The 27,272-nt window shown below is 48.6% G+C and overlaps 1 protein-coding gene across 2 annotated transcripts; it reads right to left on the bottom strand.

Moving 5' to 3' along the window:
- Positions 1–236: 236 nt before the first annotated feature.
- On the bottom strand, positions 237–26,690 carry LOC124028424 (focal adhesion kinase 1-like). Of its 2 annotated transcripts, none has more exons than XM_046340476.1 (2): positions 25,945–26,690; positions 237–457 (listed from the first exon to the last, which is right to left on the bottom strand). In XM_046340476.1, the coding sequence occupies exons 1-2, from the start codon at positions 26,018–26,020 to the stop codon at positions 240–242; spliced, it is 294 nt and encodes a 97-aa protein (XP_046196432.1). In that variant the 5' UTR covers positions 26,021–26,690; the 3' UTR covers positions 237–239. The 2 variants fall into 2 exon arrangements, with proteins under 2 accessions (XP_046196432.1, XP_046196433.1); XM_046340477.1 differs by lacking the exon at positions 25,945–26,690 and adding an exon at positions 3,544–4,703.
- Positions 26,691–27,272: the final 582 nt, after the last annotated feature.

Genomic DNA, 27,272 nt, shown 5'->3' with positions numbered 1-27,272 from the left:
GTCTGTCTGTCTGTCTGTCTAGTAGGTAGAGTTGATAGGTAACTGTCTGTCTGTCTAGTAGGTAAAGTAGATAGTAAACTGTCTGTCTGTCTAGTAGGTAGAGTTGATAGGTAACTGTCTGTCTGTATGGACAGTATGTGTCCCTACTGTACGAATGATAGGGAGAGACTATACAGACAGTAACCTAAAGTAGCATAGTTGCTGTAACTGTGGTAAACTGTGTTTACCCAATCAGCTGCTCAGCTCACCCTGATGTCAGTGGCGTCTCCGTGGCGGATGTGGCTGGCCCAGGTGGATGGTTCACTGTTGCTCTCCAAGTAGTGGTGGATCTTGAGCACGCGGTCCATGGTCCCCGGCTTCGACACCCCACCGCCCAACCCAGCATGGTGGTTCAGGTTGGGGTCCAGGTATGCTGACGCCATGCTTCCTTTGGTGGGGGCTAGCTGTCTGTCATATTCTGAAGGTAGAGAGACAGAGGGGAGAGAAAGAGAGAGGGAGAGAGAGAGAGAGAGAGAGAGAGAGAGAGAGAGAGAGAGAGAGAGAGAGAGAGAGAGAGAGAGAGAGAGAGAGAGAGAGAGATGCAAAGAGAGAGATAGGGGAGGGAGAGTGAGAGGATGTAGAGTGTGAGAGAGAGAGAGAGAGAGAGAGAGAGAGAGAGAGAGAGAGAGAGAGAGAGAGAGAGAGAGAGAGAGAGAGAGAGAGAGAGAGAGAGAGAGAGAGAGAGAGAGAGAGAGAGAGAGAGAGAGAGAGAGAGAGAGAGGAGATAGAGGACATAGAGAGAGAGAGAGAGAGAGAGAGATAGAGAGAGAGAGAGAGAGAGAGAGAGAGAGAGAGAGAGAGAGAGAGAGAGAGAGAGAGAGAGAGAGAGAGAGAGAGAGAGAGAGAGAGAAGATAGAGGATGTAGAGAGATAGAGGAGGTAGAGAGAGAGAGATAGAGGAGGTAGAGAGAGAGAGAGAGAGAGAGAGAGAGAGAGAGAGAGAGAGAGAGAGAGAGAGAGAGGAGGTAGAGAGAGAGAGAGGAGAGAGAGAGGAGGTAGAGAAAGAGAGAGAGGAGGTAGAGAGAGAGAGAGAGAGGGAGAGAGAGGAGGTAGAGAGATAGACAAGGTAGAGAGAGAGAGAGAGAGAGAGAGAGAGAGAGAGAGAGAGAGAGAGAGAGAGAGAGAGAGAGAGAGAGAGAGAGAGAGAGAGAGAGAGATAGATAGAGGAGGTAGATAGAGAGGAGGCTTCAGGTGAATTCCCACTAGACGACTGTGTAACTTTCTCACCATTATAACTTCATCTGTAATCAGTAACAAAAGTGGACTGGAGAGAATAGAACAGACAACTGGACGGCTGGACAGACTGACAGATAACAGTGTGGTCTGCAGGTTGAAGCGGTCTGAGCTGGGCTTGCTACAATAGGCCGGACAGACTGACAGATAACAGTGAGGTCTGCAGGTTGAAGTGGTCTGAGCTGGGCTTGCTACAGTAGGCCGGACAGACTGACAGATAACAGTGAGGTCTGCAGGTTGAAGTGGTCTGAGCTGGGCTTGCTACAGTAGGCCGGACAGACTGACAGATAACAGTGAGGTCTGCAGGTTGAAGTGGTCTGAGCTGGGCTTGCTACAGTAGGCTGGACAGACTGACAGATAACAGTGAGGTCTGCAGGTTGAAGTGGTCTGAGCTGGGCTTGCTACAGTAGGCTGGACAGACTGACAGATAACAGTGAGGTCTGCAGGTTGAAGTGGTCTGAGCTGGGCTTGCTACAGTAGGCTGGACAGACTGACAGATAACAGTGAGGTCTGCAGGTTGAAGTGGTCTGAGCTGGGCTTGCTACAGTAGGCTGGACAGACTGACAGATAACAGTGAGGTCTGCAGATTGAAGTGGTCTGAGCTGGGCTTGCTACAGTAGGCCAGACAGACTGACAGATAACAGTGAGGTCTGCAGGTTGAAGTGGTCTGAGCTGGGCTTGCTACAGTAGGCTGGACAGACTGACAGATAACAGTGAGGTCTGCAGGTTGAAGTGGTCTGAGCTGGGCTTGCTACAGTAGGCTGGACAGACTGACAGATAACAGTGAGGTCTGCAGGTTGAAGTGGTCTGAGCTGGGCTTGCTACAGTAGGCTGGACAGACTGACAGATAACAGTGAGGTCTGCAGGTTGAAGTGGTCTGAGCTGGGCTTGCTACAGTAGGCTGGACAGACTGACAGATAACAGTGAGGTCTGCAGATTGAAGTGGTCTGAGCTGGGCTTGCTACAGTAGGCCAGACAGACTGACAGATAACAGTGAGGTCTGCAGGTTGAAGTGGTCTGAGCTGGGCTTGCTACAGTAGGCTGGACAGACTGACAGATAACAGTGAGGTCTGCAGATTGAAGTGGTCTGAGCTGGGCTTGCTACAGTAGGCTGGACAGACTGACAGATAACAGTGAGGTCTGCAGGTTGAAGTGGTCTGAGCTGGGCTTGCTACAGTAGGCTGGACAGACTGACAGATAACAGTGAGGTCTGCAGGTTGAAGTGGTCTGAGCTGGGCTTGCTACAGTAGGCTGGACAGACTGACAGATAACAGTGAGGTCTGCAGGTTGAAGTGGTCTGAGCTGGGCTTGCTACAGTAGGCTGGACAGACTGACAGATAACAGTGAGGTCTGCAGGTTGAAGTGGTCTGAGCTGGGCTTGCTACAGTAGGCTGGACAGACTGACAGATAACAGTGAGGTCTGCAGGTTGAAGTGGTCTGAGCTGGGCTTGCTACAGTAGGCTGGACAGACTGACAGATAACAGTGAGGTCTGCAGGTTGAAGTGGTCTGAGCTGGGCTTGCTACAGTAGGCTGGACAGACTGACAGATAACAGTGAGGTCTGCAGGTTGAAGTGGTCTGAGCTGGGCTTGCTACAGTAGGCTGGCCAGACAGCTGGGTGGCTTTGGAGAGTGACCAGGGAGCAGCACTGTCAGAAGCACTGCCAGCATTACAACAACCCTCCTCACGAACCACAAACTGGGGCCATTATACATAAGCTGTTTGGATTGTGGTAGAAACGGTCAGGGGTGAAATTTGGTGTGTGTGTGTGTGTGTGTGTGTGTGTGTGTGTGTGTGTGTGTGTGTGTGTGTGTGTGTGTGTGTGTGTGTGTGTGTGTGTGTGTGTGTGTGTGTGTGTGTGTGTGTGTCTATGGTAAAAGGTACAGCCAAGACAGTACCGCTGTGCTTGTTAAAACATGGCTTTTCTAGTGTTTTGGATAGACTGACCCAGAGCAGCTCAGTGACATTCCTCAGCCTTCCTGACTGTATCTGCTGTTGGTAACATCACTAGAATAGAGCACCACAGGAAAACCTGCCCTTAACACCAAAAACTTTCTGGTAACCCAGGCAGAACACATGTATGAAGACAGAGGTAAATATCCTAACTCTCAGATCAGATCAGTACAGACACAACTGGTCCATTTGAGCCCATGACTGGACAACTTCCTTTCAGAGTTGTTCTTTAATAAACTCCTGTCAAACTCAATTCAAACACTACTATTCTGATCTAACACCATCACAGCAACAACAGTCCAATCAGTCAGTCCTCCTACCTTTACTGATGAAGGGCCAGCAGGTACACTCCACTGTAGAGTTCCGTAGTGACAACATTAGTGCTATAGCAACAGCACACGAGGTTACCCAGTAGAATATGTCCACTAGGTTACACAGTAGAGTCTGTCCACGAGGTTACACAGTAGAGTATGTCCACGAGGTTACACAGTAGAGTATGTCCACGAGGTTACACAGTAGAGTCTGTCAACTAGGTTACACAGTAGAGTATGTCCACTAGGTTACCCAGTAGAGTCTGTCCACGAGGTTACACAGTAGAGTATGTCCACTAGGTTACACAGTAGAGTCTGTCCACGAGGTTACACAGTAGAGTATGTCCACGAGGTTACACAGTAGAGTCTGTCCACGAGGTTACCCAGTAGAATATGTCCACGAGGTTACCCAGTAGAGTATGTCCACAAGGTTACACAGTAGAATATGTCCACGAGGTTACACAGTAGAGTATGTCCACGAGGTTACCCAGTAGAGTCTGTCCACGAGGTTACCCAGTAGAGTATGTCCACAAGGTTACACAGTAGAATATGTCCACAAGGTTACCCAGTAGAATATGTCCACGAGGTTACACAGTAGAATATGTCCACGAGGTTACCCAGTAGAATATGTCCACGAGGTTACACAGTAGAGTCTGTCCACGAGGTTACACAGTAGAGTCTGTCAACTAGGCTACACAGTAGAATATGTCCACGAGGTTACACAGTAGAGTATGTCCACGAGGTTACCCAGTAGAGTATGTCCACAAGGTTACACAGTAGAGTCTGTCCACGAGGTTACCCAGTAGAGTATGTCCACAAGGTTACACAGTAGAATATGTCCACGAGGTTACCCAGTAGAATATGTCCACGAGGTTACACAGTAGAATATGTCCACGAGGTTACCCAGTAGAATATGTCCACGAGGTTACACAGTAGAGTATGTCCACGAGGTTACCCAGTAGAGTATGTCCACAAGGTTACACAGTAGAATATGTCCACTAGGTTACACAGTGGAGAATCGACAGGTCCATGGGATTTCTTCTTGGTTTCTTCCAGGCACAAACACACTTCTTCTTACCCACACATTCCTCTCTCTCTCTCTCTCTCTCTCTCTCTCTCTCTCTCTCTCTCTCTCTCTCTCTCTCTCTCTCTCTCTCTCTCTCTCTCTCTCTCTCTCTCTCTCTCTCTCTCTCTCTCTCTCTCTCTCTCTCTCTCTCTCTCTCTCTCTCTCTCTCTCTCTCTCTCTCTCTCTCTCTCTCTCCCCCATACACACACATACAAAGTGAACAACACATTCACGTCTTTCCTGTCCAGTCACGTCACATCCTGGTTATCACAATGCGTCCTGTCCGCTCAGGAGCCACAGTGAGTCATCACTCCTGTCTCCTCACACGGCACAGAGCTCTTCCTGGCTGAGAAGTGGAGAAGCCTGTGCTGTGATCAACATGTCACTGCTGTTTCATGGTAGAGCTCTTCCTGGACTGAACTGAGGGGGGCGAGGCCAGAGTCCTCTCTGCAACACAACATAGCTCCTCTCTCTTCCTGAGCTGAGGGGAAGGCGAGGCAAGCCCAGAAGCCTGTCTATATTCACAACAGAGTCCTCCAGCTCCACAACACAACACAGTCCTGTGAATAATGTGAATGCTGTGAACACAGTCAGGCTGCGAGCCTAACTCCACCGTGGCTGCTGTTACCCAGGCAAGACAGAATGGAGTTCAGTTCCACAGGAAGAGAGAGGCAGGCTGTGATTGGCTTGGTGACAGACGGAGTTGAGTAAACAAGGCGTGCTTAGTGGGAGCCCTGCCAACATGGTGGATTGGATGACAGGAGGGCCGGCCTGGGAGGAGTCAACATGGTTGATAGGAGGATAGGAGGGCCGGCCTAGGAGGAGTCAAAATGGTTGATAGGAGGATAGGAGGGCCGGCCTGGGAGGAGTCAACATGGTTGATAGGAGGATAGGAGGGCCGGCCTGGGAGGAGGAGTCAACAACATGGTTGATAGGAGGACAGGAGGGCCGGCCTGGGAGGAGTCAACATGGTTGATAGGAGGACAGTAGGGCCGGCCTGGGAGGAGTAAACATGGTTGATAGGAGGACAGTAGGGCCGGCCTGGGAGGACAACAACATGGTTGATAGGAGCATAGGAGGACCGGCCTGGGAGGAGTCAACATGGTTGATAGGAGGACAGTAGGGCCGGCCTGGGAGGACAACAACATGGTTGATAGGAGGATAGGAGGGCCGGCCTGGGAGGACAACAACATGGTTGATAGGAGGATAGTAGGGCAACAACACACAAACCTTTTGTGAATGTGAGGAAAGATTGTCAGTTACACTGACAAGATAGTCAAGCGACCGCTCTAACAATGGAATTTTTATTTATGAATATATATATATATAAAGATATTTTTTTCTTCTAACAATGGAAATACATGTCCTCAAAGACAGATCAAAGACCAGATCAGGTAGAACCATTTAGATGGAAGATACACATGTGAACAATAGGGCATAGAGATCGATAGAGGACTCATCTTTGTATCTGTGCCATTAAAATGTCTGTGACAGCCTCAATGGTGCTGCCCATACTATCTCCATTTTAAAGTAGTACATTTTCTTATTTTTCATTGGCTGATTTCTCCCAACTCATAGGAATCCCCACCCAGTTGACTACTTTAAAATGGTGGAAGCCCTCAACGACAACGCTAAAACGGGTTATATCCATGATGACTCCTCTATCCATCTCTATGACAACAGGCACAACTCCGATGTAAAGTAATTTTTTTCAAAGATGACAAAAAGCCACGTGAGTCCACATATCAGTGCATTCATTCGTATCAACCTAACCATTACAAAATGTAGTAGTCAGTCTGTCAGTAGTCAGCCAGTCAGTAGTCAGCCAGTCAGTCAGTAGTCAGCCAGTCAGTAGTCAGCCAGTAGTCTGTCAGTCATCAGTCAGTCGTCAGCCAGTCAGTAGTCAGTCAGTCAGCCAGTAGTCAGTCAGTCAGTTGTCCATCAGTAGTCAGTCAGTCAGTCCTCAGCCAGTCAGTCAGTAGTAAGCCAGTCAGTAGTCAGTCAGTCAGTAGTCTGTCAGTCATCAGTCAGTAGTCAGCCAGTCAGTAGTCAGTCAGTCAGCCAGTAGTCAGTCAGTCAGTCAGTTGTCTGTCAGTAGTCAGTCAGTCAGTCCTCAGCCAGTCAGTCAGTAGTCAGTAGTCAGTCAGTAGTCAGCCAGTCAGTAGTCAGTCAGTCAGTAGTCAGTCAGTAGTCAATCAGTCAGTCAGTCAGTAGTCAATCAGTTAGTAGTCAGTCAGTAGTCTGCCAGTCAGTCAGTCGTCAGCCAGTCAGCCAGTAGTCAGTCAGTCATCCGTCAGTAGTCAGTCAGTCAGTTGTCCGTCAGTAGTCAGTCAGTCAGTCCTCAGCCAGTCAGTCAGTAGTCAGCCAGTCAGTAGTCAGTCAGTCAGTCAGTCAGTCAGTCAGTCAGTCAGTAGTCAGCCAGTCAGTAGTCAGTCAGTCAGTTGTCTGTCAGTAGTCAGTCAGTCCTCAGCCAGTCAGTCAGTAGTCAGCCAGTCAGTAGTCAGTCAGTCAGTCAGTAGTCAGTCAGTTAGTAGTTTGTCAGTAGTCAGCCAGTCAGTCAGTAGTCAGTCAGTTTGTAGTCAGTCAGTAGTCCGCCAGTCAGTCAGTAGTCATCCAGTCAGTCAGTAGTCAGTCAGTCGTCCGTCAGTAGTCAGTCAGTCAGTTGTCCGTCAGTAGTCAGTCAGTAGTCAGTCAGTCAGTAGTCAGTCAGTAGTCAGTCAGTAGTCAGTCAGTCAGTAGTCAGTCAGTAGTCAGTCAGTCAGTAGTCAGCCAGTCAGTAGTCAGTCAGTCGTCAGTCAGTCGTCAGTCAGTAGTGAGTCAGTCAGTAGTCAGTCAGTTAGTAGTTTGTCAGTAGTCAGTCAGTCGTCCGTCAGTCAGTCAGTAAGTAGTCAGTCAGTAGTCAGCCAGTAAGTCAGTAGTCAGTCAGTAGTCCGCCAGTCAGCCAGTAGTCAGCCAGCCAGTCAGTCAGTAGTCAGCCAGTCAGTCAGTAGTCAGTCAGTAGTCAGTCAGTCAGTAAGTCAGTAGTCAGCCAGGCAGCAGAGCAGGCACAAGGACAGTGATGAGGGGGAAGTATAGCCTAGCCTATCTGCTGACTCTGCTAGTTTACGGATTGACCTACAGTCACCTCTAACTGAGATACTCTCTCCCGCACGCACGCACGCACGCACGCACACAACCAAGAATCCTTTCATAGAAGACAAAGTTATACCTGCTGGGAAACGTTTATGAGATCAGCCGACTTGACAAAATGCCTCATCATACTGACAAAGCTCCTTGAGTGAACCTACTGTATGGAAGAATGACAAATGACTTCATGTTAAACATCTTTAAGGTATAACACTCTTAAATAGACCTACTAAATAAACCTTTTGTCAACATTATCAGGAACTTTCTAGCATGTATGTCTACTGCTTGCCTCAGCCAATTCCCCTACTATAGTTTCTGAAAGACCTGTTACCAGGTTAGGCTAATCATTATAGGACACAGACGGACACACACATCCCTTGTAGTGACTGAGAGGCTGGAGGGCCAGTAGACTAGGAGATGAGAGAGATGGTTAACAGGGGTGATACAGGAGAGGACAGAGATGTAATGTTGTCCCCACAGACTCCCCAAATAACACTCTGATTGTAAGACTGACATATATGTCTCAATTACTGTACATGAACTTGATACAACTCACTCTGGGTTACCCCATGAATAATATCAGCCTGATAATAACAGGCTGCTAATAGGATAATAGGATAATAAGAGTCTAGTTGTTATCCCTCAGGGTTAAACATGACAACGTTGTTTCCTCGTTATTTCAACTCAATCCAACATCAATCAAAATACTTGTTTATTCGATGTTGACATCAGGTCATTGCCGTGGGATGTTTAGTTATCAAATGAATTCTTCATTTCCTTGTAGTATGGACAAAGCTTGGTATATAAGCTTAGATAATATAATCAATAGAGTAGCCCACTGTCTGTCTAGCTCGTGGGAGTATTGACCTCATTACTCTAGTTGTACTGTAGTCTCATCCTAATCAATAGAGTAGCCCACTGTCTGTCTAGCTCGTGGGAGTATTGACCTCATTACTCTAGTTGTACTGTAGTCTCATCCTAATCAATAGAGTAGCCCACTGTCTGTCTAGCTCGTGGGAGTATTGACCTCATTACTCTGGTTGTACTGTAGTCTCATCCTAATCAATAGAGTAGCCCACTGTCTGTCTAGCTCGTGGGAGTATTGACCTCATTACTCTAGTTGTACTGTAGTCTCATCCTAATCAATAGAGTAGCCCACTGTCTGTCTAGCTCGTGGGAGTATTGACCTCATTACTCTGGTTGTACTGTAGTCTCATCCTAATCAATAGAGTAGCCCACTGTCTGTCTAGCTCGTGGGAGTATTGACCTCATTACTCTAGTTGTACTGTAGTCTCATCCTAATCAATAGAGTAGCCCACTGTCTGTCTAGCTCGTGAGAGTATTGACCTCATTACTCTGGTTGTACTGTAGTCTCATCCTAATCAATAGAGTAGCCCACTGTCTGTCTAGCTCGTGGGAGTATTGACCTCATTACTCTAGTTGTACTGTAGTCTCATCCTAATCAATAGAGTAGCCCACTGTCTGTCTAGCTCGTGGGAGTATTGACCTCATTACTCTGGTTGTACTGTAGTCTCATCCTAATCAATAGAGTAGCCCACTGTCTGTCTAGCTCGTGGGAGTATTGACCTCATTACTCTGGTTGTACTGTAGTCTCATCCTAATCAATAGAGTAGCCCACTGTCTGTCTAGCTCGTGGGAGTATTGACCTCATTACTCTAGTTGTACTGTAGTCTCATCCTAAAGAGATTGTGTAACAGTGTCTCGTGGCTCAGAGGGATTGACTGTGGGACTGCAGTCTTCTCTCTAGGTTAGTTATTGACAGTAGTCTGAGCCCACATTGGCCAGAGCAACGCTGCTATAACAACACGTGTCAATTCCAATGAAAGTCAAACAGCACTTCATCAGCACTACTGAGCAACCATACATTTCCGTTCCACTGTTTCGCTGCGGTGAAGAAAAACATGGCCTTTTTCCCAACTCACAGAGGGCCCATTCAGCAGCTAGGCCAGGCTATCTCCAGTGAGGGCCCATTCAGCAGCCAGGCCAGGCTATCTCCAGGGAGGGCCCATTCAGCAGCCAGGCCAGGCTATCTCCAGGGAGGGCCCATTCAGCAGCCAGGCCAGGCTATCTCAAGGGAGGGCCCATTCAGCAGCTAGACCAGGCTATCTCAAGGGAGGGCCCATTCAGCAGCCAGGCCAGGCTATCTCCAGGGAGGGCCCATTCAGCAGCCAGGCCAGGCTATCTCCAGGGAGGGCCCATTCAGCAGCCAGGCCAGGCTATCTCCAGGGAGGGCCCATTCAGCAGCTAGGCCAGGCTATCTCCAGGGAGGGCCCATTCAGCAGCTAGGCCAGGCTATCTCCAGGGAGGGCCCATTCAGCAGCTAGGCCAGGCTATCTCCAGGGAGGGCCCATTCAGCAGCTAGGCCAGGCTATCTCCAGGGAGGGCCCATTCAGCAGCCAGGCCAGGCTATCTCCAGGGAGGGCCCATTCAGCAGCCAGGCCAGGCTATCTCCAGGGAGGGCCCATTCAGCAGCTAGGCCAGGCTATCTCAAGGGAGGGCCCATTCAGCAGCTAGGCCAGGCTATCTCAAGGGAGGGCCCATTCAGCAGCTAGGCCAGGCTATCTCCAGGGAGGGCCCATTCAGCAGCCAGGCCAGGCTATCTCCAGGGAGGGCCCATTCAGCAGCTAGGCCAGGCTATCTCAAGGGAGGGCCCATTCAGCAGCTAGGCCAGGCTATCTCAAGGGAGGGCCCATTCAGCAGCTAGGCCAGGCTATCTCCAGGGAGGGCCCATTCAGCAGCTAGGCCAGGCTATCTCCAGGGAGGGCCCATCCATTAGGCCAGGCGATGTAACGCAACTTGTGAATGTGAACAATAATGAAAACAAAAGTCAAATACTAAAGTATGCAAAGGAAATAGGAACTAGATTTGGAGGCATGTGAGTACATTTTCTACTGAGAGGAAGTGTTCAATTCAAACAAGCATGGTGCAAAGCAACTGGACACCTGCACAGTTATCTTAAAGTACACACACACACACACACACACACACACACACACACACACACACACACACACACACACACACACACACACACACACACACACACACACACACACACACACACACACACACACACACACACACACACACACACACACACACACACACACACGTCAATATTTCTAAGAAGGTAATGAATGCATGGTCTCAAAACCTTGGTTAGAGAACATAGACATGTATAACAGGACTGTTAATTCTAGTCCTGAAGAGAAAGGACCTCACCCAACTGCTTGCTGTGCAGCCGATGGATTCATTTCATTGGTCTACTCTCACTAGGGGAAATCAGGTCTGGTATCCACTCCTGCCTGAACATATAGACTATTTGATTTATTCCTTATTTTACCAGGTAAGTTGACTGAGAACACATTTTCAAACACAGCAACAACCTGGGGAATAATTACAGGGATGAATGAGCCAATTGGAAGCTGGGGATGATTAGGTGGCCATGATGGTATGAGGGCCAGATGGGGAATTTAGCAAAGACACCAAGGTTAAGACACATACTCATACAATAAGTGCCATGGGATCTTTAGTGACCACAGAGAGTCAGGACTAGGGTTGCACATTTTGGGGAATATTCAGAGGTGGAAACTTTCCATGGGAATTAATGGGACTATATGGGAATTAATGGGGATGAACGGAAATATATGCAAATTAATATGAATTCCATTTAAATGTAAATGTTTTTTGCATTGGATATATTTACCATATCATATGGAGACAGAAACATAAACCTTTTACCTCATCATAAGTACACATACTGTAATTGTAAATGATTAAATCCTTCCAATAGAAATTTAAAAAACAATTTAGTTACGAATTGAACTTTAATTAAATGAGTTGACTCTTCACATGGGATGATTTCACTGAACAACAAAAGAAAGGGAATATCTAATGATCCCCAATGATCATACATCTGTAAAATGATAGTCTAGAAACTAAAGCTTTGGTTATCTTCCTCTCAGGCTTCCATGTCTTCTCTCTGGACCTCCTGAACATTAGACTTTGAGGCCTCATGTTCACTGTCCCTTTCCAACCTTGTTGAGCATGGCTCGTTGTCAGTCTCAAAAAGCCTCAAATTTGCCTGGATGGCCACCAATTTTTCAACCCTTGTATTAATCAGCCTGTTGTGTGCTTTGGTGTGTGTGTTCCCTACCAAGAACCAGATGCGCTCTGAGACGGCTGATGTTGGTGTGATTTGGAGGATGATGGAGGCAACAGGGGAAAGAGCCTCAGATCCACATAGTCCCTTCCACCAGGTGGGTGATGAGATATGTTGGCAAGACTGCCATATTGTATCTCCATCTCCATGTATCTCCATCTCTTCACGCTTTTTGATGTATTTCAGAACTGCAGTTTCCTCTGCTTGGAGCAACAGTGAAGTGGGCGGGGCAGTACGTATTTCTTCTCTTACATCTGCAAGCAGAGTCTGAACATGAGACAGGATGGCATTGTCTCCCTCAATCCGTGCAATGGCTACTGCTATAGGTTTCAGGAGTTTCAGGCCACTCTCTCCCAAAATCCCGGAGGATCCTCTTGATGGGGCTGTCCATATTGGCAGACGGTGATATGGCCATTTCTTGGAGAGACTCCTTCCCCTCCAGGAAACTGTCAAACATGATGACAACACCACCCCAACGGGTGCTGCTGGGCAGCTTCAATGTGGTGCACTTATTCTTCTCACTTTGCTTGGTGAGGTAGATTGCTGCTATAACTTGATGACCCTTCACATACCTAACCATTTCCTTGGCTCACTTCTGCCTTCAGCTCATCTGCAATGTAGAGACTGGTGTGTCTGTGCTCTTGTAGAAAACTGGTTGAGGGGTGGAGATGATGTAGTTAATTATTTCTTGCCCATGAATGTTATGCAGGTGAAGGAGGACCCAAACGCGACTTAACAGAAACAGAGTTTATTAATGCTCAAAACCGAATAACTGAAATCCTCTAGATAGTAGAGGGGAAAACAACTGGAGAAGCGGCCACAGACTGCAGGTCGCTTCGGGTAGGCGCAGGCCGTAGTCAACTGAGACACCTGCTCACACGCAGCGTCTGAAGAAGGCACAAAACACGACAGGACAGGGTGATACACAATCACGGCAAAAAACACGACAGGACAGGGCGAAACGCAATTACAGCATGGAATACAAAACAAGGAACCGACGGAACAGGAACGGATCACAAAGGAATAAATAGGGAGTCTAATCAGGGGAAAGGATCGGGAACAGGTGTGGGAAGACTAAATGATGATTAGGGGAATAGGAACAGCTGGGAGCAGGAACGGAACGACAGAGAGAAGAGAGAGCGAGAGAGTGAAAGGGGAGGGGGAGAGAGAGGGATAGAACCAAACAAGACCAGCAGAGGGAAACGAATAGCATGGGGAGCACAGGGACAAGACATGACAATAAATGACAAACATGACAGTACCCCCCACTCACCGAGCGCCTCCTGGCGCACTCGAGGAGGAATCCTGGCGGCAACGGAGGAAATCATCGATGAGCGAACGGTCCAGCACGTCCCGAGACGGAACCCAACTCCTCTCCTCAGGACCGTAACCCTCCCAATCCACTAGGTATTGGTGACCCCGTCCCCGAGAACGCATGTCCATAATTTTATGTACCTTGTAAATAGGTGCGCTCTCGACAAGGACGGGAGGGGGGAGGGAAGACGAACGGGGGTGCGAAGAAAGGGCTTAACACAGGAGACATGGAAGACAGGATGGACGCGACGAAGATGTCGCGGAAGAAGCAGTCGCACAGCGACTGGATTGACGACCTGGGAGACACGGAACGGACCAATGAACCGCGGAGTCAACTTACGAGAAGCTGTCGTAAGAGGAAGGTTGCGAGTGGAAAGCCACACTCTCTGGCCGCAACAATACCTTGGACTCTTAATCCTGCGTTTATTGGCGGCTCTCACCGTCTGTGCCCTGTAACGGCAAAGTGCAGACCTCACCCTCCTCCAGGTGCGCTCACAACGTTGGACAAACGCTTGAGCGGAGGGAACGCTGGACTCGGCAAGCTGGGATGAGAACAGAGGAGGCTGGTAACCCAGACTACTCTGAAACGGAGATAACCCGGTAGCAGACGAAGGAAGCGAATTGTGAGCGTATTCTGCCCAGGGAGCTGTTCTGCCCAAGACGCAGGGTTCCTGAAAGAAAGGCTGCGTAGTATGCGACCAATCGTCTGATTGGCCCTCTCTGCTTGACCGTTAGACTGGGGATGAAACCCGGAAGAGAGACTGACGGACGCACCAATCAAACGACAGAACTCCCTCCAAAACTGTGACGTGAATTGCGGACCTCTGTCTGAAACGGCGTCTAACGGGAGGCCATGAATTCTGAATACATTCTCAATAATGATTTGTGCCGTCTCCTTAGCGGAAGGAAGTTTAGCGAGGGGAATGAAATGTGCCGCCTTAGAGAACCTATCGACAACCGTCAGAATCACAGTCTTCCCCGCAGACAAAGGCAGACCGGTAATGAAGTCTAAGGCAATGTGAGACCATGGTCGAGAAGGAATGGGGAGCGGTCTGAGACGACCGGCAGGAGGAGAGTTACCCGACTTAGTCTGCGCGCAGTCCGAACAGGCAGCCACGAAACGGCGCGTGTCACGCTCCTGAGTCGGCCACCAAAAGCGCTGGCGAATAGACGCAAGAGTGCCTCGAACACCGGGATGACCCGCTAACTTGGCAGAGTGAGCCCACTGAAGAACAGCCAGACGAGTGGAAACAGGAACGAAAAGGAGGTTACTAGGACAAGCGCGCGGCGACGCAGTGTGCGTGAGTGCTTGCTTAACCTGTCTTTCAATTCCCAGACTGTTAACCCGACAACACGCCCATAAGGAAGAATCCCCTCGGGATCAGTAGAAGCCACAGAAGAACTAAACAGACGGGATAAGGCATCAGGCTTGGTGTTCTTGCTACCCGGACGGTAAGAAATCACAAACTCGAAACGAGCGAAAAACAACGCCCAACGAGCTTGACGGGCATTAAGTCGTTTGGCAGAACGGATGTACTCAAGGTTCTTATGGTCTGTCCAAACGACAAAAGGAACGGTCGCCCTCCAACCACTGTCGCCATTCGCCTAGGGCTAAGCGGATGGCGAGCAGTTCACGGTTACCCACATCATAGTTGCGCTCAGATGGCGACAGGCGATGAGAAAATAAGCGCAAGGATGAACCTTATCGTCAGACTGGAAGCGCTGGGATAGAATGGCTCCCACGCCTACCTCTGAAGCGTCAACCTCGACAATGAATTGTCTAGTGACGTCAGGAGTAACGAGGATAGGAGCGGACGTAAAACGTTCTTTTAGAAGATCAAAAGCTCCCTGGGCGGAACCGGACCACTTAAAACACGTCTTGACAGAAGTAAGAGCTGTGAGAGGGGCAGCAACTTGACCGAAATTACGAATGAAACGCCGATAGAAATTAGCGAAACCTAAAAAAGCGCTGCAACTCGACACGTGACCTTGGAACGGGCCAATCACTGACAGCTTGGACCTTAGCGGAATCCATCTGAATGCCTTCAGCGGAAATAACGGAACCGAGAAAAGTAACGGAGGAGACATGAAAAGAGCACTTCTCAGCCTTTACATAGAGACAATTCTCTAAAAGGCGCTGTAGAACACGTCGAACGTGCTGAACATGAATCTCGAGTGACGGAGAAAAAATCAGGATATCGTCAAGATAGACAAAAACGAAAATGTTCAGCATGTCTCTCAGAACATCATTAACTAATGCCTGAAAAACAGCTGGCGCATTGGCGAGACCGAACGGCAGAACCCGGTACTCAAAATGCCCTAACGGAGTATTAAACGCCGTTTTCCACTCGTCCCCCTCTCTGATGCGCACGAGATGGTAAGCGTTACGAAGATCCAACTTAGTAAAGCACCTGGCTCCCTGCAGAATCTCGAAGGCTGATGACATAAGGGGAAGCGGATAACGATTCTTAACCGTTATGTCATTCAGCCCTCGATAATCCACGCAGGGGCGCAGAGTACCGTCCTTCTTCTTAACAAAAAGAACCCCGCCCCGGCCGGAGAGGAAGAAGGCACTATGGTACCGGCGTCAAGAGACACAGACAAATAATCCTCGAGAGCCTTACGTTCGGGAGCCGACAGAGAGTATAGTCTACCTCGAGGAGGAGTGGTCCCCGGAAGGAGATCAATACTACAATCATACGACCGGTGAGGAGGAAGGGAGTTGGCTCGGGACCGACTGAAGACCGTGCGCAGATCATGATATTCCTCCGGCACTCCTGTCAAATCGCCAGGTTCCTCCTGAGAAGTAGGGACAGAAGAAACGGGAGGGATGGCAGACATTAAACACTTCACATGACAAGAAACGTTCCAGGATAGGATAGAATTACTAGACCAATTAATAGAAGGATTATGACATACTAGCCAGGGATGACCCAAAACAACAGGTGTAAACGGTGAACGGAAAATCAAAAAAGAAATAGTCTCACTGTGGTTACCAGATACTGTGAGAGTTAAAGGTAGTGTCTCAAATTTGATACTGGGAAGATGACTACCATCTAAGGCAAACATGGGCGTAGGCTTGTCTAATGGTCTGAAAGGAATGTTATGTTTCCGAACCCATGCTTCGTCCATGAAACAACCCTCAGCCCCAGAGTCAATCAAGGCACTGCATGTAGCACCCGAACCGGTCCAGCGTAGGTGGACCGACAAAGTAGTACAGGACTTTGATGGAGAGACTTGAGTAGTTGCGCTCACCTGTAGCCCTCCGCTTACAGATGAGCTCTGGCTTTTACTGGACATGAATTAACGAAATGTCCAGCAACTCCACAATAGAGGCACAGGCGGTTGGTGATCCTCCGTTCCCTCTCCTTATTCGAGATGCGAATCCCTCCCAGCTGCATGGGCTCAGTCTCAAAGCCAGAGGGGGGAGATGGCTGCGATGCGGAGCAGGGAAACACCGTTGATGCGAGCTCTCTTCCACGAGCCCGGTGACGAAGATCTACCCGTCGTTCTATGCGGATGGCGAGAGCAATCAAAGAGTCCACATCTGAAGGAACCTCCCGGGAGAGAATCTCATCCTTAACCACAGCGTGGAGTCCCTCCAGAAAACGAGCGAGCAGCGCCGGCTCGTTCCACTCACTAGAGGCAGCAAGAGTGCGAAACTCAATGGAATAATCCGTTATGGACCGTTCACCTTGGCATAAGGAAGCCAGGGCCCTAGAAGCCTCCCCACCAAAAACTGAACGGTCAAAAACCCGAATCATCTCCTCTTTAAAGTTCTGGAAATCGTTAGAGCAAACAGCCCTTGTCTCCCAGATAGCTGTGCCCCATTCTCGAGCCCGGCCAGTGAGGAGTGAGATGACGTAAGCAACCCGAGCTCTCTCTCTAGAGTATGTGTTGGGTTGGAGAGAGAACACAATCTCACACTGCGTGAGAAAGGAGCGGCACTCAGTGGGCTGCCCGGAGTAGCAAGGTGGGTTATTAACCCTAGGTTCTGGAGGCTCGGCAGGCCAGGAAGTAACAGGTGGCACGAGACGTAGACTCTGGAACTGTCCAGAGAGGTCGGAAACCTGAGCAGCCAGGTTTTCCACGGCCTGGCGAGCAGCGGACAATTCCTGCTCGTGTCTGCCGAGCATGGCTCCTTGGATCTCGACGGCAGTGTAACGAGCGTCAGAAGTCGCTGGGTCCATTCTTGGATCGGTTCCTTCTGTTATGCAGGTGAAGGAGGACCCAAACGCGACTTAACAGAAACAGAGTTTATTAATGCTCAAAACCGAATAACTGAAATCCTCTAGATAGTAGAGGGGAAAACAACTGGAGAAGCGGCCACAGACTGCAGGTCGCTTCGGGTAGGCGCAGGCCGTAGTCAACTGAGACACCTGCTCACACGCAGCGTCTGAAGAAGGCACAAAACACGACAGGACAGGGTGATACACAATCACGGCAAAAAAACACGACAGGACAGGGCGAAACGCAATTACAGCATGGAATACAAAACAAGGAACCGACGGAACAGGAACGGATCACAAAGGAATAAATAGGGAGTCTAATCAGGGGAAAGGATCGGGAACAGGTGTGGGAAGACTAAATGATGATTAGGGGAATAGGAACAGCTGGGAGCAGGAACGGAACGACAGAGAGAAGAGAGAGCGAGAGAGTGAAAGGGGGAGGGGGAGAGAGAGGGATAGAACCAAACAAGACCAGCAGAGGGAAACGAATAGCATGGGGAGCACAGGGACAAGACATGACAATAAATGACAAACATGACAATGAACATTTGACCACACATCAGAGATGATTGCAATACAGTCAGCTTTCTCTATGATTTGCTTGACCTTCACTTTAACTCTGCATCTAGAAAATAAGTAGATAAAGCATGTCTGGTTGGAGGGGTGTATGCTGGGCGAAGAACATTCAGAAATCTCTTCCAATACACATTGCCTGTGAGCATCAGAGATGAACCAGTTGCATACAGCTCGAACAAGACATTCATCAGCATTTCTCTGACTACGTTCCTCCATTGAGTCAAAAATTATAGGAGGACTGTGAGCGGTTGATATCGATAAGGTGTCTGATTCATAATTTCCACCTCGAATAGAAGTAGAGGGACTTTTGTCAGAGGTTGCTTGTTGTGAGCGCAGAGGGAGCTTTTTGCACTTCGTCGTGTATGGATCTGTTGTGGCGGTATGCAAATTGGGAGTGGGTCTGGGTGTCTGGAAAGATGGAGTTAATGTGGGCCATAACCTTCCTCTCAATGCACATCATTATTAAAGAAGTAAGTGCTACAGGGCGGTAGTCATTGTGGCGTGAAGCCTAAGAGTTCTTGGGAACAGGAATGATGGCGGTCAGTTTAAAATATGTGGGGGATGACACACTAGGACAAGGAGAGGGTGTGATCGCCATGATAAAAGCATATATCATATTTCAGATTAATACTAAAGAGGCATTTTCTATTGAACTGCCATTGTCCTCAATGTACAGCTGCTGAAACTCCAGTGGCCGCCCCACTGCTTAGAGGGGGGTTGAGAACGGAGCAGAAGACACATTTCCGTTGTTCGCTGTAACACATGGACAATAACATATACAATAATAATACTACTACGACTACTACTACTAATAATAATATGGACAATAAAGTTATATTCCAGGTTGAGGTCTGGCCTTTTGCGTCATGCTCCTTGTTTGGACTACAAGGCCCTGTAGCGACACAGTAGCCTATATTTCCCCCTACAGACTCCATCTACCCTCCATAGTTCCCCAGGTGGTCTCTGTAAGCTGTGGCACTAGAGGGAGGGAGATGACGGAGAGACAGCCTGGTGCGTGGGGCTGCCACAGGCAGGGTGACCTACAGGAGGCCTGGTGCGTGGAGGAGGCACCGGATGGACCGGGCTGTGGGGGAGCACTGGAGCTCTGGTGCGCAGCCTTGGCACCACTCCTCCAGGCTGGGTGACCACTTTAGCCCGGACCGCAGGCTTAGGACGCACTGCACCCTCCCAGCACCCTGGAGACACAGCACGCAGCACCGGCGCAGGATACCCTGGGCCAAAACGGCGTACCGGAGACCAAACACGCTGGGCCGGCACAATACGCACTGGCTGGATGTCTACTCTCGCATGGCACTTGCAGGGGACTGGCCTATAGCGCACCGGGCTATGAGCACATACTGGCGACACCGTGCGCTTGAACGCATAACATGGTGCCTGACCAGTACTGCGCTTCCCCTGGTAAACACGAGGAGTGGGCTCAGGTCTCCAACCTGACTCCGACACTCCCCGTGTGCCCCCACTCAAAAATGTTTTGGGGCTGCCTCTCGTGCCTGCCGTGCTGCCACCTCGTATCGCCACCGCTCAGCTCTCGCTGCCTCCCGGTTCTTCCTTGGGGCGGCGATATTCCCCAGCCTGTGCGTCCCTTACCATCTAAAATCTCCTCCCATGTTCATGAGTCCAGAGAACACTGCTTATCGATACCACGCTGCTTGGTCCTTGGTTGGTGGGTGTTTCTGTAACGGTTTTCGTAGGTGGAAGAAGGTGAGGACCAAAGCGCAGCGTGGTGAGTGTTCATGATATGTAATATATTATAAGTGTTCATGATTATTTAATAGAACAGAACACTGAATGACAAAAACAACAAGAGACCGAAATGAAAACGAAACAGTTCTGATAGGTGAACAGACACTAAACAGAAATTAAACACCCACAACCAAAATGAGGAAACCAGGCTACCTAAGTATGATTCTCAATCAGAGACAACGAACGACACCTGCCTCTGATTGAGAACCATACTAGGCCAAATACATAGAAATATAAAAAGAACATAGACTACCCACCCCAACTCACGCCCTGAACAACCTAATACAAAGACATAAAAAGGAACTAAGGTCAGAACGTGACAGTGTCCTTTAATGCTGTTGCATCTCACATGTTTCATTGACCAGAACATTCCTCCAGCTGAAAACTAAGCCTTATCTTTTAAATGGCTTTGAAATCTCTTGCTTTGACCAAGAAATGTTAACAAAATACCACAGATCAGTGTGACTGATTGGGGGTGAGGTGTGTGTGTGTGTGTGTGTGTGTGTGTGTGTGTGTGTGTGTGTGTGTGTGTGTGTGTGTGTGTGTGTGTGTGTGTGTGTGTGTGTGTGTGTGTGTGTGTGTGTGTGTGTGTGTGTGTGTGTGTGTGTGTGTGTGTGTGTGTGTGTGTGTGTGTGTGTGTGTGTGTGTGTGGACAAGTGAGTCACAGTACAAAATCTGATTTGATCCATTTGGCCCCAACGGCATTACCATGAACCAAGGGCTCAAACAAAACCCCTCCTTCTACAGTACAGTAGAACTGATCACATCATGTCCAGTACATGGAGCACCATACCTTCACCATCACCATCCTTTACTGTGGAGTTAGTGCTCAGGGTACAACACCTGCTGCCTCTGCAGCCTGTATGGTCACGTCCCAAACAGCACCCGATTCCCTACATACTGCACCTATGAGCCCTGGTCAAAAGTACTGCACTCTATAGGGAATAGGGTGACAATTAGAACGCATCCAGTATCTATCCTATAGCCTGTAGGGACTGAAGCGGATTCCCACTGACTCTCTCCCTCAGTCCCACGGCTCTGCTCTACACTCCTACATTCTCATTGCGACCTGCTACTGCTGGAGCTACTTCCTCCCTGGATTAAAGCTTCCTTTCCTCTCATCCTCTGCCTACTGTACCAGCTCACACTATCCAGCCCCCCCAAAAACTACATCAAGGCTTTGCCTGGGTTTAATATATGCTGCGTTTACACTAACCCTTGAGGATGCAGTTAGAAGGAGAGCCAGAGCCTCTAAATAGATGAAGACAGAAGGGAAGACTTCCCCAGTGTTATTCTGTTCTGGCTTTTCTAAAGCACCCGGACTCATGATAGATACTGGTATCCAGGGAGAGAGTAAAGCCCCAGGACTCATGATAGATACTGGTATCCAGGGAGAGAGTAAAGCACCAGGACTCATGATAGATACTGGTATCCAGGGAGAGAGTAAAGCACCAGGACTCATGATAGATACTGGTATCCAGGGAGAGAGTAAAGCACCAGGATTCATGATAGATACTGGTATCCAGGAGAGAGTAAAGCACCAGGACTCATGATAGATACTGGTATCCAGGGAGAGAGTAAAGCACCAGGACTCATGATAGATACTGGTATCCAGGGAGAGAGTAAAGCACCAGGACTCATGATAGATACTGGTATCCAGGAGAGAGTAAAGCACCAGGATTCATGATAGATACTGGTATCCAGGGAGAGAGTAAAGCACCAGGACTCATGATAGATACTGGTATCCAGGGAGAGAGTAAAGCACCAGGACTCATGATAGATACTGGTATCCAGGGAGAGAGTAAAGCACCAGGACTCATGATAGATACTGGTATCCAGGGAGAGAGTAAAGCACCAGGATTCATGATAGATACTGGTATCCAGGGAGAGAGTAAAGCACCAGGACTCATGATAGATACTGGTATCCAGGGAGAGAGTAAAGCACCAGGATTCATGATAGATACTGGTATCCAGGGAGAGAGTAAAGCACTAAGACTCATGATAGATACTGGTATCCAGGGAGAGAGTAAAGCACCAGGATTCATGATAGATACTGGTATCCAGGGAGAGAGTAAAGCACCAGGATTCATGATAGATACTGGTATCCAGGGAGAGAGTAAAGCACCAGGATTCATGATAGATACTGGTATCCAGGGAGAGAGTAAAGCACCAGGACTCATGATAGATACTGGTATCCAGGGAGTAAAGCACCAGTCAAAGCACCAGGATTCATGATAGATACTGGTATCCAGGGAGAGAGTAAAGCACCAGGACTCATGATAGATACTGGTATCCAGGGAGAGAGTAAAGCACCAGGACTCATGATAGATACTGGTATCCAGGGAGAGAGTAAAGCACCAGGACTCATGATAGATACTGGTATCCAGGGAGAGAGTAAAGCACCAGGACTCATGATAGATACTGGTATCAGGGAGAGAGTAAAGCACCAGGACTCATGATAGATACTGGTATCCAGGGAGAGAGTAAAGCACCAGGACTCATGATAGATACTGGTATCCAGGAGAGAGTAAAGCACCAGGACTCATGATAGATACTGGTATCCAGGGAGAGAGTAAAGCACCAGGACTCATGATAGATACTGGTATCCAGGGAGAGAGTAAAGCACCAGGACTCATGATAGATACTGGTATCCAGGGAGAGAGTAAAGCACCAGGACTCATGATAGATACTGGTATCCAGGGAGAGAGTAAAGCACCAGGACTCATGATAGATACTGGTATCCAGGGAGAGAGTAAAGCACCAGGACTCATGATAGATACTGGTATCCAGGGAGAGTAAAGCACCAGGATTCATGATAGATACACCAGGACTCTCATGATAGATACTGGTATCCAGGGAGAGAGTAAAGCACCAGGACTCATGATAGATACTGGTATCCAGGGAGAGAGTAAAGCACCAGGACTCATGATAGATACTGGTATCCAGGGAGAGAGTAAAGCACCAGGACTCATGATAGATACTGGTATCCAGGGAGAGAGTAAAGCACCAGGACTCATGATAGATACTGGTATCCAGGGAGAGAGTAAAGCACCAGGACTCATGATAGATACTGGTATCCAGGGAGAGAGTAAAGCACCAGGACTCATGATAGATACTGGTATCCAGGGAGAGAGTAAAGCACCAGGACTCATGATAGATACTGGTATCCAGGGAGAGAGTAAAGCACCAGGATTCATGATAGATACTGGTATCCAGGGAGAGAGTAAAGCACCAGGATTCATGATAGATACTGGTATCCAGGGAGAGAGTAAAGCACCAGGACTCATGATAGATACTGGTATCCAGGGAGAGAGTAAAGCACCAGGACTCATGATAGATACTGGTATCCAGGGAGAGAGTAAAGCACCAGGACTCATGATAGATACTGGTATCCAGGAGAGAGTAAAGCACCAGGACTCATGATAGATACTGGTATCCAGGGAGAGAGTAAAGCACCAGGACTCATGATAGATACTGGTATCCAGGGAGAGAGTAAAGCACCAGGATTCATGATAGATACTGGTATCCAGGGAGAGAGTAAAGCACCAGGACTCATGATAGATACTGGTATCCAGGGAGAGAGTAAAGCACCAGGATTCATGATAGATACTGGTATCCAGGGAGAGAGTAAAGCACTAAGACTCATGATAGATACTGGTATCCAGGGAGAGAGTAAAGCACCAGGATTCATGATAGATACTGGTATCCAGGGAGAGAGTAAAGCACCAGGATTCATGATAGATACTGGTATCCAGGGAGAGAGTAAAGCACCAGGACTCATGATAGATACTGGTATCCAGGGAGAGAGTAAAGCCCCAGGACTCATGATAGATACTGGTATCCAGGGAGAGAGTAAAGCACTAAGACTCATGATAGATACTGGTATCCAGGGAGAGAGTAAAGCACCAGGATTCATGATAGATACTGGTATCCAGGGAGAGAGTAAAGCACCAGGACTCATGATAGATACTGGTATCCAGGGAGAGAGTAAAGCACCAGGACTCATGATAGATACTGGTATCCAGGGAGAGAGTAAAGCACCAGGACTCATGATAGATACTGGTATCCAGGGAGAGAGTAAAGCACCAGGACTCATGATAGATACTGGTATCCAGGGAGAGAGTAAAGCACCAGGACTCATGATAGATACTGGTATCCAGGGAGAGAGTAAAGCACCAGGACTCATGATAGATACTGGTATCCAGGGAGAGAGTAAAGCACCAGGACTCATGATAGATACTGGTATCCAGGGAGAGAGTAAAGCACCAGGACTCATGATAGATACTGGTATCCAGGAGAGAGTAAAGCACCAGGACTCATGATAGATACTGGTATCCAGGGAGAGAGTAAAGCACCAGGACTCATGATAGATACTGGTATCCAGGGAGAGAGTAAAGCACCAGGACTCATGATAGATACTGGTATCCAGGGAGAGAGTAAAGCACCAGGATTCATGATAGATACTGGTATCCAGGGAGAGAGTAAAGCACCAGGACTCATGATAGATACTGGTATCCAGGGAGAGAGTAAAGCACCAGGACTCATGATAGATACTGGTATCCAGGGAGAGAGTAAAGCACCAGGATTCATGATAGATACTGGTATCCAGGGAGAGAGTAAAGCCCCAGGATTCATGATAGATACTGGTATCCAGGGAGAGAGTAAAGCACCAGGATTCATGATAGATACTGGTATCCAGGGAGAGAGTAAAGCACCAGGACTCATGATAGATACTGGTATCCAGGGAGAGAGTAAAGCACCAGGACTCATGATAGATACTGGTATCCAGGGAGAGAGTAAAGCACCAGGACTCATGATAGATACTGGTATCCAGGGAGAGAGTAAAGCACCAGGACTCATGATAGATACTGGTATCCAGGGAGAGAGTAAAGCACCAGGACTCATGATAGATACTGGTATCCAGGGAGAGAGTAAAGCACCACTACTACTACTAGTTATGTTTCTACTGCTGCTAGTTCCATTTCTACTACTACTAGTTCTGTTTCTACTACTACTAGTTCTGTTTCTACTACTACTAGTTCTGTTTCTACTGCTGCTAGTTCCATTTCTACTACTACTAGTTCTGTTTCTACTACTACTAGTTCTGTTTCTACTACTACTAGTTCTGTTTCTACTGCCGATAGTTCTGTTTGTACTACTACTAGTTCTGTTTCTACTGCCGATAGTTCTGTTTGTACTACTACTAGTTCTGTTTCTACTACTACTAGTTCTGTTTCTACTGCTGCTAGTTCCATTTCTACTACTACTAGTTCTGTTTCTACTATTACTAGTTCTGTTTCTACTACTACTAGTTCTGTTTCTACTGCTGATAGTTCTGTTTCTACTACTACTTGTTCTGCTGCTACTGCTGTGCAGTTCCTGGGCAGTTCTCGCTCTACCTGGCCTAGTTATTCAACAGCTATCCCCTCCCCTCACAAGAACACTAATCACAGCCCTGCCCGACACTTAATCAGTTCAAGACTAATGGGAATTCACCCTCTGCTCCGTAATATGTTCAGGGGACAGACAGACAGCAGTCCTCCTGTAAGTCAGTGCTCAGCAGTAGTCAGCGTTTCCCAGCTCTGGTTCTCCAGTACCCCCACCAGCACACATTTCTGTTGTAACCCGGGACAAACATACCTCATTCAACTCCTTTAGGGCCTGATGATTAGTTGAATCAGGTGTGCTTGTCCAGGGCTACAATAAAAATGAGGACTGGAGTTGGGAAACCCTGTGTTAGATGCTGTACTGATTACTTAATAACCACCGTGGCTTGGTTTGTTGTGGTGATCAGATGACAGAAGAATACCTTTGTCTCTATGGCAACCTACGGTACAGTGCTACTGTACACATTGGGGCATTTCCATTCAGCGCACCTGACGTCTTGGCATGTTATAGTAGGAGAGGCAGCAATAATACCTGCATAAAGCAGGGCATGGCAAATCACATTCATCTCTAACTATAGCAGAGTTCTGGGAATTAGCATTCAGTCAGTGTAGCCTTAAATCACATTCATATTCATCACATATCCAAACACAGCCATCATCAACAGAAAGACCTCTAAAAAACACTGAGATGAACACTGGTTAAAAGGCTCTACCTAGAAGCACCTAGTGTGCATAACATATCTGCTGTGTGTACACAGTACATACTTGGGAGTGGAGGGTGTTGAGCATAAACACAGGCGCCCCGGGCCCAGCATAGGGGGATGCAGCCACTCCTCTCCATGATGGCCGCAGCAGCGCCTGCCTTTCTATCCCACCACCAGACCCTGCAGCCTGAACCAGCCCCAGGCTCCCTGACCCTGTCCCCTTCCACAACCGCATAGAGGCCAGGCCAGGCTGCTGCTTCTTCCTCTGCCCCTGAGGACCCCGGCACAGCCCCTCTCCGCTCCTCACAGCCCCTACCGCTGCCCCCCTCGGACCCGTTCACACAGCCCTGCCTCAGGGGAGAGAACTGTGGGGTGAGGAGGAGAAGACGTCAAGGGAGCAACTCAGTGGAATCCTCAAGAGGTTTTAATCCTAACATCCACCTTGCCTGACAGACAGGCTGTTTCCGGGTCAGAGGTGTTTGGTGTCACTCCAAGAGGGAGTGAGAGAGAGAGACAGAGATAGAGAGAGAGAGAAAGAGAGAGAGAGAGAGAGAGAGAGAGAGAGAGAGAGAGAGAGAGAGAGAGAGAGAGAGAGAGAGAGAGAGAGAGAGAGAGAGAGAGAGACGGAGACAGAGAGACAGAAGATCAATATGGGACAGGTCTATGTTGTCAGCTCCTTATCTTCCGATTCCTCTTCAGATCCCCTCAGCGTTGGCTTCCAGCCTCTAAATAAATCCCTCTGCGTGCCTCTGCACATCCTTGTAAATTAATCAAGCCCGGGAGGCAGCTGACTTGGAAAACAGTGTAGTAGAATACACAGAGGAGGCAAAAACCAAAACAATCCTTCATTTAATTCATCACTACAACCGTCTGTCTACTCCGATGTGACAGCCTTGTAATCCAGGACAAGCTGCTGCTGCTGCTGCTGCTGCTGCTGTTCAACCCTGCTGCCTGAGTCGGCTGTGTCAGGAGGGAGTGTGAGCTGGGTTTGTGTGTGACTCAGAGAGAGAGAGAGGTAGGGAGAAAGTGAGGGAGGCGGGAGGCAGGGTGGGAGGAAGGGAGGAGAGAGGAACCTCATTTAGGGAACTACACTCAGCTCTTCTCCTGTTTACAAAATGGACAGCGGCTCTTACATCCAGGGTCATGACTAGCGTTCAGTTCATTAGCAAACAATATCTCTTCTTCCTCCTCCTCTTTCGCCTCCCTTACAACAAGGTCTGCCCCTATGCCTCTGGCTATCAATCAAAACATGTCCCTCCTCTCTCATTTCCTCCTTCTTCCTCTCTCTCCTCTCTCCTTTCCTCCCTTCTTCCTCTCCTCCTCTCTCCTTTCCTCCCTTCTTCCTCTCCTCCTCTCTCCTTTCCTCCCGTCTTCCTCTCCTCCTCTCTC

Source organism: Oncorhynchus gorbuscha, unplaced genomic scaffold (genome assembly GCF_021184085.1).
Source record: "Oncorhynchus gorbuscha isolate QuinsamMale2020 ecotype Even-year unplaced genomic scaffold, OgorEven_v1.0 Un_scaffold_4126, whole genome shotgun sequence".
In the NCBI taxonomy this organism is placed as follows: Eukaryota; Metazoa; Chordata; class Actinopteri; order Salmoniformes; family Salmonidae; genus Oncorhynchus; species Oncorhynchus gorbuscha.
The sequence above is the reverse complement of the archived record's forward strand: the minus strand, read 5'-3'. Positions and strand labels throughout refer to the sequence as shown.

Excerpts from the sequence above, each read along its gene's own strand:
- LOC124028424 (XM_046340476.1), bottom strand. The coding sequence starts at position 26,020 with ATGGAGAGGAGTGGCTGCATCCCCCTATGCTGGGCCCGGGGCGCCTGT. Across the intron at positions 458-25,944 it reads TCAACACCCTCCACTCCCAA|AATATGACAGACAGCTAGCC; the intron begins GTATGTACTGTG and ends CTCTACCTTCAG.